Genomic DNA, 16,276 nt, shown 5'->3' with positions numbered 1-16,276 from the left:
CGAAAATGGAGTAGTACACTGACGCGCAAGGTGGCCGGGCAGTTTGCACCGATAACAAGTGATAGGAGGGCGGACAGCGGGAAGGGAAGGTGCGGGTAAAGCAGAATATGAAGAAGTTGAAGGAATAGTCGGAGGAGGAACAGATGAATAGAACGAACGATCTCCTAAAGAATTTATAGTGTGCTGATGGGCTAAATTATAAAGTTGCAGAAGGGGAAACAGGAGGAGTTAGAACGTTAAAGAGCATGCGAAATGAGGGAGCCGCGTAAAACTGTATAATAGAAATTAATTCCTGGGTATTATGTGATATATTCAAGACATCGGTATAAGTTATGATAGTCAAGATAATCATGAGCAGGTTCATTAGGTAACTGATGCCGTCTGATAAATTCATTACTCAATTTATAACGTACTTCCAGGGGTAGAAAATAATTATGAACAGCGTGCCTCAATTCGTACCAGTTGGAGAAGTTGGACATATTATCAAGCCAAAATGTGGAGAAAAAACCCGTGGTTTTCGTGGAGAGAAGAACAATCAGTTGAGGAAAGGAAGCTACTTTAATATTTAAAAATTTTCGGGCTGAAAATAACCAAATTGTAAGACTACGAGGATCTGTTGCTGATAACTGGGGGACTTGAAGTAAAGATTGTTTAATAATCTGAATATTGAGAGAACTATCCACCGAAGTGGTAGGAAGAACAGGGGAAGGAGGGTATGGAGGGGGGGGGGGGGGGGCATAGGGTATCGGAAGGGAGGAGGTTTACTCTCATCAGATGTTACATCAGGCACATGATCAGTAGAAGACGGATAGAGTGAGGAAGAAGAAGAAAATGAAATTAAAATGGGAACAGAAGGATTTGGAAGTGACAAATGTTGAGGAATTAGGGAAAATAGTAGAGAAAGGTCGTCCCCTAAAGGGAAATTATCTAAAAAACAAGCCATGATATACAGAAAAAGAAAAAGACTAAAGTAAACGGTAATCTGCTACCATATGTAACGCTCTTTGTACTTGGTAGTGTCTTTGCTTATTATTAACTTGCTAGAAATAGCGTTGTAATTGAGATTTGCTTTTAAGAGAGTGCCGTTGATCGGGATACTAGACAACAAGATATCAAAGCACTCAGAACTGACAGTACCCAAGCGTGCAGAGTGCCGAGAAGCGTGCAACATGAGAATATAACAGTTGAATACATCGTGTCAACATTACCGTAAACAGTGCAATTCAGAGCTCCATACCTGAGCATAAACAGGTTAAAGGGCCCCTACCCAAGAGATTTGCCGTGGTAGGTACACATGAAAACAGAAGTAATAGGGGAAAGGAACTCGTGAAAGAGAATTTTGGAAAACAAATTTGAAAATAACAAATATATTATACCAATCTCATAGGGGTAACAAATTATCTTTACATCAGAACAAATAGTATGAACCAGCATATGGCGTAATAAAAGCATTAAATTTTATATCAAGACACGTAGGTGATACAAGGTTTGATTACATCGTCATAATCGAATTCCTAAGCACCAATTACTACAATCTTCGGACATATGTTCCGACACTTCAATTAGGGAAAAAAGAAGGGGGGAGGGGGGAACCCATAGATTCTGAAATCAGATTCTTTGCATTATATTACCCAATACGCTAGAAGGGAGGTACATCAAATAAAGTTTCAGGCTCGTGCCAATAGAATACAAAGTTGGTAGTGTCATGCACTTGCAAGATAAGCTCACAAATTGATACATTGTTTACAATTGGACTTTGTAATGTAACCTCATGCCAAACAATTCTAGAGATTTAGAATAGAAATTAACCAATCTCCAGTCCAGGCAATGATCCATTTGGTAGATTAGGAGATAAAAGTAGGAATTCTAACAAATGGTCCCAGAAGGGATTAAAACACACACGCATGCGCAGAAGTGATCATAAAATTGAAGCTAACCGATGAGACTGTTTAATATCAGGGTTGGTCTTCCATCTTTTCCTGTGTTCCTTTTGATCCAATCTTTGATAGCTTCTGGTCCAGGAAAGTTTAATGCCGATCCCTTGCAAGCAAGTTCATCAGTTTTTTCGCTTCCTTCAATGCCCTTTTGTCCTGGGATCCATATCAATTTAACTTTGTTTTCCAAGTTTAGTTAGGGCATTGAGACATTCTTTAGGGCTTATTAGAGCTTTCAGTGATGCCTGGCTGTAAGAATATATAAGAATCTTACTGTTATAGGATCATATGTTTTCATATATGCATTGTAATATTGCATAAACTTCTGCCTGGAATACTGTAGGATATCTTCCCAGTGGAATGGTAATGCCTTTTCCTGATCTCATTCCATATACCACTGAGCTCAGTAGCTGTGGTCGCTTAAGTGCGGCCAGTATCCAGTATTTGTGAGATAGTCTGTTCGAATCCCACTGTCGGCAGCCCTGAAGGTGGTTTTCCGTGGTTTCCCATTTTCACACCAGGCAAATGCTGGTGCTGTACCTTAAGGCCACTTCCTTCCCACTCCTTGCCCTTTCCTGTCCCATCGTCGCAATAAGACCTATCTGTGTCGGTGCGATGTAAAGCAAATAGCAAAAAAATAGCATTCCATATACCCCTGATCTACCCCTGAGTCAGCTTTTGATCCATCTGTAAACCCGATCAGAGCGTCCTCAGGATGCTCAGGTTCTTTCTGCCAGGAGTGTTTCAATTATTACCTCGAATGTTTTATTGAAGTTATACTGTGTGGAAGTGTAGTCTGACCGCATATCAAGTATGGAGTCTTCTACAATTTTTGTTATTGATGATATTCCTGATAGTGAGTCTGGAATACTTCCAATTTTACCCTGTTTTAGCCTATGGAATGCCATCCTTGCTCCCACCTTGATTAAAATTCAAGCGGGGCCAGGTCTATTAAGGCCTCCATAGGCGCTGTAGAGGTTGTTTTGAATGCTCCAGTAATTGCTAGGCAGGCTAATCTTTGGATTCTACCTAGTTGTACCAGAGATGTTTTATTCTGCACCTTAGTCCACCACACCAGTGCACCGTATGTTATTGATAATCTCAGTACCTTAATATACAGCCAGTGTATCATAGTAGGTCTTAGTCCCCACGTACTTCCATACATCCTCCTTACAATCATGGAGGAGGTTACAAATTTGTTATATATTTTGCTCAAATGCTGGTTCTAGGTTAACTTGGAGTCAAGGATTACTCCCAAGTATTTAATCCCTTCCTGGAGTTTAATTTCTTCACCTCTCAGAAGCATAGGGCTTAGTCCCTTTAGATCTCTTCTTCTGGTGATTGGAATAATGACAGTTTTATGAGGACTTGTTTTGAGTCCGTCGTTTTCTGCCCAGTTGTATACAACGTTAAGTGCCATTTGCATTCGTTCCTTAACAGTGTTAGCAAATTTTCCTTGGACTATAATGGCAATATCGTCAGCATAGCCAATGATATTAACACTAGAACAGCGGAAGGGGTCAATATGACACCCACCTTCAATTTTTCTTTAATAACGTGCGCACTCTTGTATCATTTCCCTTCAAATATTTTGACTTTTCATCTTTTTTCGTCCCGTTCATGGTGCTGTATCGCACCCAGCAAAATATTTATATTTTCATTGATTTCTGATATGCCATACCCTGGACAGCGGGAGGGGTCATTTTGACACTTGTACAATATTCCTTATTACAGCAGTTTGCATTGTCAGGCAACAGTGTGTACCCGGCCATTATTAGTATTGTTGAGCTCTTACTGTCAGATGAGTGTTCCAGTTAACGGGATTATTGTATTCATCTCGTCATTTAGAAAGTGTTCTTCTTATAGGCATGTCGTGCTACGATCGTCTTTCTGCTGACGAGGTGTCTCGTATGCTAGAAAATTCAGACTTTGAGTCTGAAAGTGAACTATCCGATTCAGATGGTGATTTTTTGCTTGAGACAAGTGAGACGAGCGAGGACGAAGATCATAACGAGACAGAGGATGAATTACACGCAGGAGAAGTCGAAAGTGCTAATCTGCCTCCGAACTCGTCCCAAATGTCTCAGTCTCGGTTAGGTGTTTCATCAGTGAAGATGGTCGCCCGAGACGGAACCGAGTGGGAGGTCTTGGATTCGAACTCTTCATCTGGAAGGCGGGCTTCAGTGAACATCCTGAGGGAGCGGGGAGGTCCCACAACATATTCTTACCATCGAGTTGACAACTCTGTTATTAGTGCCTTTCGTCTCCTCTTTGATGAATCGATGCTTCGTCTAATGAAACGACACACCGAATCAAACGCTCAGAAAGAACTTCAGAACACGGACTGGACCGTGTCGCTCGAAGAGTTGGAGGCTATGATTGCCATCATGTATACCCGTGGTGTCCTGTGTTCGAAAGGTATGTCTGTGGATGAATTATGGTCGCGTTCTTATGGACAGCAATTCATGAAGGACACAATGTCAAGAGATAGATTTCGGGAGCTTCTCAGATTCCTCCGCTTCGACGAGAAATCAACCTGAGCTGAGCGCCTGCCAACTAACAGGCTCGCTCTTGTCTCTGAAATCTGGGAAAAATTCGTAGAAAATTGCCTTCGCTGTTACTGCCCAAGTGAAAATATTACAGTCGATGAACAATTACTTCCCAGCAAAACCAGGTGCAGATTTACCCAGTTTATGACTAACAAGCCCGACAAGTATGGACTCAAATTCTGGATTGCTGCAGATGTGAACTCAAAATACATCTGCAATGCTTTTCCATACCTTGGTAAAGTTGACGCGCGTCCTGATAAGCAGCCTCTGGGAGAGTACGTAGTACTTCGCCTCATGGAGCCGTTTCTAAACCAAGGGCGAAACGTGATGACAGACAGCTTCTTCACATCACTCCAACTTGCTAAGAAACTCCAAGAGAAAAAGACTTCATTGGTGGGAACAATCAACCCCATCTGTCGGGAAATCCCTACTGAGGTGAAGAAGTCCAAGTGTGAATTGTACTCTACAACCATCTTGCGACAGACTGGGAACCCACAATGCACCTTGACAGTGTACCAAGGAAAGAAGAACAAGAACGTCCTTCTACTCAGCACACGACACGCTCAAGTAACAATCAGCACAGAGCGAAAGAAGAAGCCAGAAACTGTAACATTCTACAACGGCACAAAACACGGGGTAGATGTGGTAGACCAAATGTCCCGTACCACCAAGGCTCCATGCAGAAGGTGGCCAATGCATGTCTTTTACAATATCCTTGACCTAACAGCTATCAATGCTTGGGTCATTTACAAGCAAGTAACGAGTAGGAAGATAAAGCGGAAGAAGTTCATCATCCAGCTGGCAAGTGAACTAACAAGGCAGGGCGAGCAAGGTCAACAACAACAACAACAACAAAATGAGGAGGAAGTTGCAGGACCATGTCCATCTAAAAGCGGAAGAAGCACCAAGTTGGTCTGTGTAAAGGCAACAAGTCTAGCGATGCCTCCAGCAAGTGCCTCAAAGCAGTGTGCGGAAAATGTGCACGAAAAGTAGAAGTTGTGTGTGCAAAATGTGTTTAGCGTGTTTTCAGTTTTCCTAAAGAATTACTGAAAATGTATAATCGTTGTAATATCGACGACTAAATTGCTTAATTTTGTGAAAACTTCTTAGAGAAACAGAAACCTGGTGAGTTGTGTGTGAATATTCATGTGTCCATCAGTAATATAAAAGGTCCATACACTAATGTCAGGTATTTATGTGTAAAATAAAGTTGTGGAAACACAGTAGAAGAAAATACATCTCTTTTTTGTGTTCTAATTTGAACGTTTCCGAGTATTTCTTATGAAGTGTCAAAATGACCCCTTACCGCTGTTCTAGGTACGCGAGATTTTCAGCTGTTCTAGTGTTAAAGTGGTTTGCCAGATCTTTGCTCAACCAAGGAATCTTTCTGTTGGACAGCCTGGCTACCAGAGGGCAGGTTTCTTTAATGAGTTGCTGCGTGTCGTCAATCACGTGACTACCTAGCAGTTTTGTAATCACACTGAGCGATTTATCCGTGAGTTCTTGTTGCTAGCTGACTCGCTCCTATAAAATCACCAAGTGTGACCTAGCCTTTAGAGTTCTTGGCCGTAGAACTAATGTAGAAAAAAATAAGGAACAGAAGAATAACTTGGAATAAGACCTAGGGTATAGCCAACGTCAAGGTGGAAGGACAGCATTATAGAAGCAAGGACATTTAATATAGACTTGCATAGCCATAGTTGGTCAGAATGCAATGTCCTCGCTTTCAACAGCTGAGGCTGGAAATGTAATTGCGTTATCTAATGTATTATTTTACAGTGATAGTGATGAACTGGTGGTGATACACTGATGGATGCAATACTAAACTGAATAAAAACTAAAAAACTAAACAAAAAACAGTCAGTAGCCATTATAGACAGTCCATCCATTATCTAAAGGCTAAGCCTTGTCGCTGCAGCCACATCCCACGGTCTTTAGCAGTCCTTTTCATCATGACATAGGAAGCAAAACCCAGCTGATTGCTTATGTTCCTAAGGTATGAGAGACATGGTCTTCCTCTCGACTTCTTCCCTAGGAGCTTTCCTTCAAAGACAGTAAAGTAGATTATTTAAAAAGGTTTGTTTATAGTATAATTCCACTTGACTTCACAAATATTTTTAAAAAAAATGTCCGGCGAGGTTCTTTTTTTAGTTTCCATGTATATAAAAGGTGTCCATGTTAATGAAAGATACTTCAGAATGTTGATCTTGAGTTCTGCAACGACGTTTCATGTTATAGGGCCAGGGTTTTTCGGTTGTAAACTATTTTGTTCATTGCTAGCCTATTGTATTGTGTTAACAGATCTATTCATTTCAGTACCTTAGGTGTAATGTTGTTCAATAGTTGCAATATCTACATATAACAAATTGCAGATGCAGATGAAGGAAGTGTGGTTTCGGATAATATTTTGTATATCCGCGCAGAGCTCTGGTCATGGAGAGTGATACAAAGGACAATGTTGAATGACATGGTTTCTATGGAATAATCACGGCAGAGATTCACAGGTGATTGGTAGCTCTATGTTGAGAATATGCATCGTCAAGGAAAACTGTGTATAATAGGTTAAAGACTGGAAAAAGGACTGTACATCAAGAGAGCATTGTGCAGTTCGAGTAGAGTCATCCTCTTGCAATAAGCGCATCACGTTCATAGGTATGGAGATGAGGATGGGATTTGCCTGAAGATCTCTACACAAATAGTCATGGAATTCTGAAGAGCAGCTATGAGAAATTGATATAAGGTGTTCTCCTATAAGATAATGCATACACCTTTTGGAATGTGAAAATTACTCCTGCATTTGCTGATATATGTGTGAATGTGAGCAATCATCTCCTGCAACACGCTTACCGGGATCTAATGGGCTTCATGTTCAGGATTACGACTGGAGAGGACGTGTGATCCCATTATCACAAAGCAGAGACAAAGGACTCATCAATGCAGTGGGAGCATAAGAGACAACTTGCCCCCCTCAGATGAAACTTCCTGGCAGCACCCTCACTTGTTTTGAGCTAAGTAGGATATCCTTGCTAACTGGCAGGAACCAAGGACCATTGTCAGCAGCGTACAGCATGTGTTGCAACCCTACACAAATTGCCGTGCAATTCTAAAGAGCAGCCAGGGAAATGGACAAAAGGTGTTCTCCTATAATATAATACACACACCTGTTCGAATGTGGAAATGACTGCTGCATTTGCTGAATTGGGATTGGATTTAACTGAATTGATGTACATCCACTTTACTTGCCCAACTTGGCCTACTCTGATTATCACCTGTTTATTTCATGAGGAGAATTCATATGCAGACAAAATTTGTTAAACTCTGAAGACCTAGAAGCTGCTGTCCAGGCATGAGTGTTATACACTCCAAAAGCATGGTTCCAGGAGGATCTGGAGGTGCTACTTGTCTGGTGAAATAAGTGCATACAGCTGAAAGGAGATTGAGAAAGTAAATCTACCTTTCAAGTTGTGTTATATTTATGGGAAGGGGTTAGTGGTGGTATAATTCAATGTGATAAGGCCCTCTTATAAGATTTTTTATAAACTTTACTACCACTGCTTGCTTCTATACGTAAGAAATGTTGATCACTAATTTACCTCACTTGTGGTACAAAGTGGTGTGTACATCTTCTCACTGCGTTCTGCTTTTATTTTCCTTTGGTAGGTCACGGTCCAACAGGGCTATAGTGTCATAGGTTTTGTTTATATATGCAGTAGATTGAGATCACTTTTGTTCTAGTGTTAGTGAAATGGTTGTTTGCTAATAATATTGTGTTTAGATGAGTTACTTCAGAACATGCTAACTCTGTCTCTTCATGAGTTATCATATGAGGGTCATGAAAGTTGAAGGAAAAATAATGAAGTAAGAAGTTGTCCAATAACAGACTATATTGGAACTTACCTCTTTTTATACACATTGCATAGACACAGATAGGTCTTACAGTAACGCTGGGAAGGGAAAGGCTCAGGAGTGGGAAGGAAATGGCCATGGCTTTAGTTAGTGTACAGTCCCAGCATTTGCCTGGTGTGAAAATGGGGAAACCACGGTAAACCATCTTCAGGGTTGCCGACAGTGGAGTTTGAACCCACTTATCTCCTGGATGCAAGCTCACAGCTGCGCGCCTCTGACTGCACGGCCAACTCTCCCAGTGGAACTTGCCTTGTCATATTCCTTACTTTATGGGAGCCAATAATGGAATTGCACCAACTATTATGGAGATTTAATACCCATCATTTACAGAAGAATGGAGTGATAAGTTGAATCAGAGTTGGGAGAAGGTAGTTTCTGAAGAAATGTTGGAACAAACAAAGCACTCAACATGAACATTTGATGCTGTTAATGGAGATTCTGAAGGTGATCAAGAAAGGGTTATTTAAGTTTTGTACAAAAGTCAAACTAAAGTGATAAGAATGGAGAGCGACTAAAAAGAAGTAGCTATCTAGAAAACAGTGAGGCAGGGCTGCAGTTTGGCCCGTTTAATTGCAGTGTTTACGTAGAACATGCAGTAGAAGAAATGAAATGAGGTGTCTGGAAAGTGAATCTCAATTCAAGGAGGGATATCAAAACTATGAGATTTGCTTGTATTTATCTGAGTCTGCAGTAGATCTGAGGAAACAGCTGTATGTTGTGGACACAATCTTGGAGTAAATGAGGAACTGTTAGATTAGGAAACAAAGACTCAAAAGGAAGTAATGAGTGTTGTTACTTATGTAGTGGTGGTGGTGATTATTGCTTTAAGATAAAGTACAACTAGGCAACCATCCTCTATATAACACTAATCAGAGAGAAAAATGGAAGGTATTCGACACTTCGAAAAATATCGGCCAAAGGAAGACAAGGGCCACGAAGGGTGTGAAAATGAAAGACTTTCTAGGCTTTGAGTGTTCTAATTGTACAAAACTATTTTAACCCTCCTTGTCAATCCCATATATTTTACGTCCAATTAAGACGAAACTTTACACATAATAAATAGACATGTTTCGACCTGGCATTGGGTCATCCTCAGTAAGACATGTGATTTTTAGTGTTGCATGATCCACTTGTATCACCCGTATTCTCTGACAACGTCTTTCATCTCGACTGCGGGAGCAAGACAGTCGGGAGCTGGACACTAAAAAATCAGACTATTCAATTTCAATAATACTTATGTATAACAGCCCATGTCGGAACACAACAACTAAGCCAACAGTACACAGTTACCAGTTGAACAACACCAAAGGACAACAAAAACATTGAAACAGAAAGATCTCCAGCTGAAGACTTTCATGATGATGATGATGCTTGTTATTTAAAGGGGCCTAACATCTAGGTCATCGGCCCTTAATGAGATGAAATGTAATAGCAATTTAAAAAGCCCAAAATCATCCACTGACTGGAATTCAAAACGTGATGACAAGGAATGAATGGATGTATATGAATTTAAAACAATCAGTGGATCCGACTTGCAATGCCCCACATTCCCAGAAACTAGCGTTAAACAATAGTATTACTGACCAAGGGACTGCTTCTAAAGCTCAATACTGAATTGATGATGCTTGTAGTCCAAAGGGGTCCAAAATTCTCAACATCGACCCCTCATAATGGTACTTATCACTAGGAAAGTAGAACCATGGTATTTGTCATGTTGCAGTAGTAATAAAAAAAAATAGCATAGACTTGCAGTATTCCACACATATTATGGTACTACTCACAGGTAATGTAATGCGCTCATGTAACACAGACCTGTGGTGTTTCTCACATTGCGGCGCCATTTACAGGCAACGAAAACTTATGGTGTTCCTCACATAGGTGTACTAATCAACAGGGACTCGTAGTATCCCGTGGTGTTCCTCACATAGTGGGTACTAATCATAGGCAAGGCTGACCCATGGTGTCGCTCATACTGTGGTACTAATCACTGATACGGTAAAACCCACGCAGATTCAAACACTGTCGCTACTGATCACAAACCTGTTGTGTACCTAAAATAGTGGTACTACGTGCAAATAAAGGCGACCCATGGTGATGGTACTAATTACAAATGAAGACCTCGGGGGGAAAATAGTGATAACGCTCAAATTTCAAAATTTTCAGTTTTTGTGCCAAACAAATGGTCATTTACGGCACAGAAAACAATGAAGTTGAGGAGTTTATGGATGGAGATGACAGTTTAAAGGATCTGGAATATGTTGAAACCCAGGAATATTATGGAAGTTCATCTGGAAGTAGTGAACAAGTACGTTTTCGTGATGGCTAGCAGCTTTGTTTACCATGTCGGTTTTGAATGTTGGTTATAACTATTTACATACTGTGATATAAAATACCTTTTGCAAGAGTATTAGCATTAGTATTCATTATTATTATCAAATTATGCTAACACGTACAATTAGCTAGTGTCGTTATACTGAAATTTTATGAACATAGCTGCTCTTTACACGTCCTTTATATGACTGTGGGTTATAATTTTTTTCTTCACTTGTTGATGTACCGGTGCTATGTAGATGATAATTAGTTTACGTGTTATTTTCTTTAAAATAATTCGGTAACTGCATTATATGACCTTTAAAGAAACGTACGGAAATCGCTTTAACATGCCGGAGTGGGTAGCTTAGGCATTAGAGCGCTACCTTTCTGACCTTAAGTTACCAGGTTCGATCTAGGCTCAGTGTGGTGGCATTTAAAGGCGCTCAGATACGTCAGCTTCGTGTTGGCAGATTTACTGGCAAATTAAAGAAATCCTGCGGGACAAAGATTCAGGATCTCAGCGTATCCGAAAACAGTAAAAGTAGTTAGTGATACGTAAAAACAATAACATTATATTAAATTTTCATTTTATTAAACATAAGTCTACATTCAGAATTTTTCTTCCTTTCCTAAGGCTGTAAGGAAAGTGCTTCAATGGGTACCACCAGTATACTCTGAATTTGATGGTAGTTTGAAGTGCAATGGTACAAGCAGTACAGAAATGTTCATTGATGAGGAGGATGATGAGTGTTAGATAAGTCCAGTTGAGAGTGAGAAAGACTACTTAACTGACATTAATCAAAGTATTTTATTATTGTAATTGTGTTACTAACTTGTTTCTTTGTGTACATATTACGTATATTTCATAGAGATGTTTTCTTATATTGTAAAATGTTCACTACTTTATCCACAATGCATGTAAATAATTATAGCCCTCAAATTGATAGGCACATTCAGTGTTTAATATACTCTAATTCCCTACAATACTGGTTTTTAATGCATTTTTTCTTCAGGTTGTTATAAAGAAGGACTACATGTACCACTGACATGAGTAATATGTTTCAAAGATCAAAAATGTTAGGAGTAAATATTTTTTGAAAATTAATTTTATTATATCTCAGAACTTACTAAATGAGGGTTATCCCTATTTTCCCCCCGAGGTCTTCAATTAGTCTCATGGTTTTAATTCGATCATCCCTTGGTCGCCCCTTTTAGTTGCCTCTTATGGCAGGCAGGGGATACCGTGGGTGTATTCTTCATCTGCATCCCCGTTCCGCAGGGGGTTGTGTGTTTGGTCCGCGAGAGCTATTTTGTTTTGCTCAAGTCCGCCGGAAAGCCGGTTAGGACCCCCTATCCACCACCTGGGATGCGCCACATGAGTGTGTCACCTCTCTCCCTGCTACGCCAGTGTAGTAGGTTCATGGAAGACTGTTTTAACGATCAACATTTCACAGTTTTTTAATTTCATCATGCTTTTTTTTTTACGTTTTAACTAACATTTCATTTTGTGTGTTTCCTATGTTTTTAATTCATTATACATATCTTACTGAGGATGACCCAGTGCTGGGTCGGAACTTGTGTATTCATGTGTGAAGTTTCGTCTTAGTTGGACGTAAAATATACAGTATTGACTACAAGGATTAAAATAGTTTTGTACAATTTTGTAAAACTTTCAACCGTCAATACGGATTTAACATGAGATTCATAGTCTGTAATGCTCTAATACTGCCGGGGTCTGAAAAGAACAAGAGTTGACTAAGGGAGGTCGGATAGAATAGATGAAAGTGACACGGCTGGCACAAGTAAGTGGGAGCAAGGCCAGAACTCAGCTATGGGGCCCATGGTCGCGAACCCATGCTCCAAAGTACAGAGCCCCTGGGGCCCCTTCTAGTTACCTCTTACGACAGGCAGGGGATACCGTGGGTGTTATTCTACTGCCCCCAACCACAGGGTGAACTTGGATAGTAGAATAATCAGTGATGGTAGAAATAACGAGGACATAAAATACAGACTAGCTGATGGAAGGAAGACCTTACTGAAGGAGTTTCAATTATAATCAAAAACATTATTAGGATAATTTTTAAGACATGGCAGTGAATGGAAGTGAAACATTGACAGTAACAAGCCAAAAGAAAATACAATAGAAACTTTTGAAATGTGGTGTTGGAGGCAGTGGTTAATGTAGAAATAAAAAAATTAACACAGGATAGGGTAACATGGAATGCTGCATCATACCTATCTATGAACTGTTAACAAATGTTTTGGTCAGGTAATTTCGCTTATTACAATATATTTAATTTCACTAAATTTAAATTGTGATGGTTCAATGTTATTGTTTCCTGTGATGTTAGAAATTGATGGATTAGTGTCTCAGTGTATCGGTGTTTTACTTATGGTAATAATGACTGCAGTAAATAGATTTCTAGACAGTTTAATACTATGCAGGAGAAACCTTATTAGACTGGACTTTTCAAATGTTAGCTTATGCATTCCATGAAAACAGTGAAATAATTGAATGGCTTTTTAGTTGCATTATGAAGAAAATTTGAGAGATTTGACTCTCAAATCACTCATACTTGCTTGCTTTGGGTCATCAGCAACAACCCTAAGCTCATCTTTCAGGAGTTACGTGTGCACTTATTTGTTGGTTAGGCGGGTGGAATAAGACCTTACCAAGCTCGATAGCTGCAGTCGCTTAAGTGCGGCCAGTATCCAGTATTCGGGAAATAGTAGGTTTGAACCCCACTGTCAGCAGCCCTGAGGATGGTTTTCCGTGGTTTCCCATTTTTAACACCAGGCAAATGCTGGGGCTGTACCTTAAGGCCACGGCCGCTTCCTTCTCATTCCTAGGCCTTTCCTGTCCCATCGTCGCCATAAGACCTATCTGTGTCAGCACGACGTAAAGCAACTAGCAAAAAAATAAGACCTTCAGGTATTCTTTTCCATTCTGTTTGTTTCCAAAAGACAACTTAGTGATGCTCCCGTTGGAGACAGTGCTTTTGAAAGGGGGGTCATGGTTTTCTAGAGTTGACTGGTGAAGCTGTAAACATGTGTACAGGTGTGCGTGTGCGTGCGCGTGCGTGCGTGTGTGAGGAGGGGGGGGGGATGAGTGACTTGGAAGTTGTTGGAGGTGTTTCGATGGTTGTCAGTTTCGGTAATGTGTATATATATCAACCAACATTTAGTCATTACAAAAACTTTGAAAAGCTTGTAATAGTGGCACGCTGGCAGCCTTGTGGCCATGCAATGCGTTTTCTTGGCTAACAGTATATCATCACTAAATTGTAGATTGTGCATAGCAAGTGCTTGTAAGTAAATGAGTAGGTAGTAATCTTGGTATGGCTAGTTAGAAAGTTTTATAGTAAAATAACTCGTCAGACCAAAATGTCATCAAAATTGTACTAGATCTTCAATTCAACATCAATTATTAAATAAGAACTGTAATCGGAATCAAGTAATGGAACAAAGTTTTCTTTTTCATAACCATTGTACCTGGAAATTATTCTGAAGAAATGCTGCATGTTACATGCCAGTCAGGTGTTGGATGAGATGAACTAATTTCTGGCCCTGATTTGAGTTGCAGAAATTCTAAAGTGTGTGGTTTAGTGGGAGGAGGTATAAAGCATTTTGGGAGAATACCATTTTTTCCCCTAATTTTAATTGTATTTAATTGGACCTTGCAGTTACTTCCTGAAGGTTTTTCTTGAATTGGTTTCTGTTACAATTTTAATCATACTTAATAAAAATGTGAAACAAAGTATCTTTATGTTTGTTATTAGCTGATTCAGGAAAACCCTTCTGCAATCATTTGTTTGTGTGTAGTTTCTTCTTGAGATATTTAAGGTCCCTGCATTTATCCTTTCTAGAATATTTGAACATTTTATTTCTCTTCCTTGCTTTATATCTGTCAGATTGTTTGGCTTCATTGACAAGTAGTAGCTGTAGTTAGTATCATAATACTTAAACCACAGTAGACCACTAACTTTGTAATACGTTTAAGATACGTTCATTCAGTTAGTTAAATAAAGTTCTCTTTTGAAGTAAGGAGGCATGTTTGTGCTTGTACATGTAGCATTACTGCTTTGTAGGTGTACATCCTTACGGAACATTCGTGATAATGAAGAAAAGGACAGTGCTTTCCGAGGCATGTGCCAGATGATCACTGTGAATCCTGCTGGTGTAGTCCAAGACTTCATCTTCTTCTGTGATGCTGTTGCTTCATGGATGAATCCCAAGGAAGACCTCAAGGAAATGTTCAATAAGGTATTACTAACCATCTGAATTTCATATAAAATTGGATAATAAATGCAGCTGAAATATTATTAGACAAATGAACAATTATACTATAATAAAATTAGGATTTCAAAATTAAGAGGATTAATGTGATTTTTAAAATAATTCATTAAGGCTTTTAATTTACTTTATAGGGCGCCGTAATCCCCTGTAATATGAGTTCTAAAATTTTATTTTGCATTACAGTTTTTGTTGTTGTAGTATCTAAAATGTTATTTGTAGTAATGTATTTCATTTCATGCTAGATCTTGGTTACCTTTACTTTGACAGTAATTCAGAATTGGCAGCAACTAGTGCTCTTCATTGATCAACCCATTGTGAAACTTATAAATATTATTTTTGTCCCGTATTGGCATTAACTTAACTAAGGTTAAGGGAAGAATCCCACTTGCCAATACTTTTTCTTTTTTAATAGCTAATTTATGATTATAAACATACTCCTGCTTGAAGTATAGTTAATTGGCTAAAAGAATAGTACATGTTTCGTTCGTCTGTTTTGGAACATTTTCAGCCAAAAGCATATGGTAAGATAAGAAAATTGGCACATACAGATAAAAAACACCTTTGATGATGTTTAAAATGTTCCTGCATACTAAGTTTAAAAAAACCACTCAATAAGTCAGTATTCAAATTCGTAATTGGTGCTGTGTTTCTGTGGCTCACAGAGGAATAAGAAGCACCTGGGTTGAATGGGCAGACAAGCAATATGAAGTTAAACTAACAAGGTTCAATAAATTTTCTTTCTTTCTTCTCTAATAGACTTGGACTTAATCACAACAAGCTTACAATACTTAAAAGAACAAGTTTGCTCAATTAAGCCTTACAGCTGTGAAACACTACTGGAGATTAGCTAAAAAGAAAAAGCTCAGAAGCTCTGACACCAGTACAACATGAGCCTATTAGCTCCTAACAGGTACAGTTATCAAAGGCATTGAGCTCCCATTTACATTAACATGACAGTGATTGTGATCACTCTTAATAAGGTCGATTTGATACATTCTCAGATCCGATATTATTACTATCTGCGCACTTTTTAGCAATAGATTTACACCCTAGTGCTGAAGCGGTCGACCTTGGCAATCTTCGAGATTCGTACTGGCAATCTTTGAAACACAAACTATGAATCGCTGTGCGACATATGGCGTACACTTTACGTACTAGTACTGTTGTTATTTACACAGCAAAGCCAAACTATAGAATTCATTCTAGGAATAAGATTCGCATCGAGAAATGCTATATAATGTTGTATAATGTGTGTGTGACACAGTTGTTAGCTTAAAA

The 16,276-nt window shown here is 39.3% G+C and overlaps 1 protein-coding gene across 1 annotated transcript in view; it reads left to right on the top strand.

Annotated features, from left to right (window-relative positions):
* The window catches only part of Tnpo (transportin 1), a 341,883-nt gene that overhangs the window by 251,426 nt on the left and 74,181 nt on the right, over positions 1 to 16,276 (top strand). Inside the window, exon 17 of the mRNA XM_067145500.2 lies at positions 14,791 to 14,965. Coding sequence (XP_067001601.1) covers positions 14,791 to 14,965 — 175 coding nt within the window. The remainder of the gene's footprint in view (positions 1 to 14,790; positions 14,966 to 16,276) is intronic.

This window comes from Anabrus simplex, chromosome 4, assembly GCF_040414725.1.
Source record: "Anabrus simplex isolate iqAnaSimp1 chromosome 4, ASM4041472v1, whole genome shotgun sequence".
Taxonomy (NCBI): Eukaryota; Metazoa; Arthropoda; class Insecta; order Orthoptera; family Tettigoniidae; genus Anabrus; species Anabrus simplex.
Note: the sequence above shows the minus strand (reverse complement) of the source record. Positions and strands in the feature narration are given on the sequence as shown.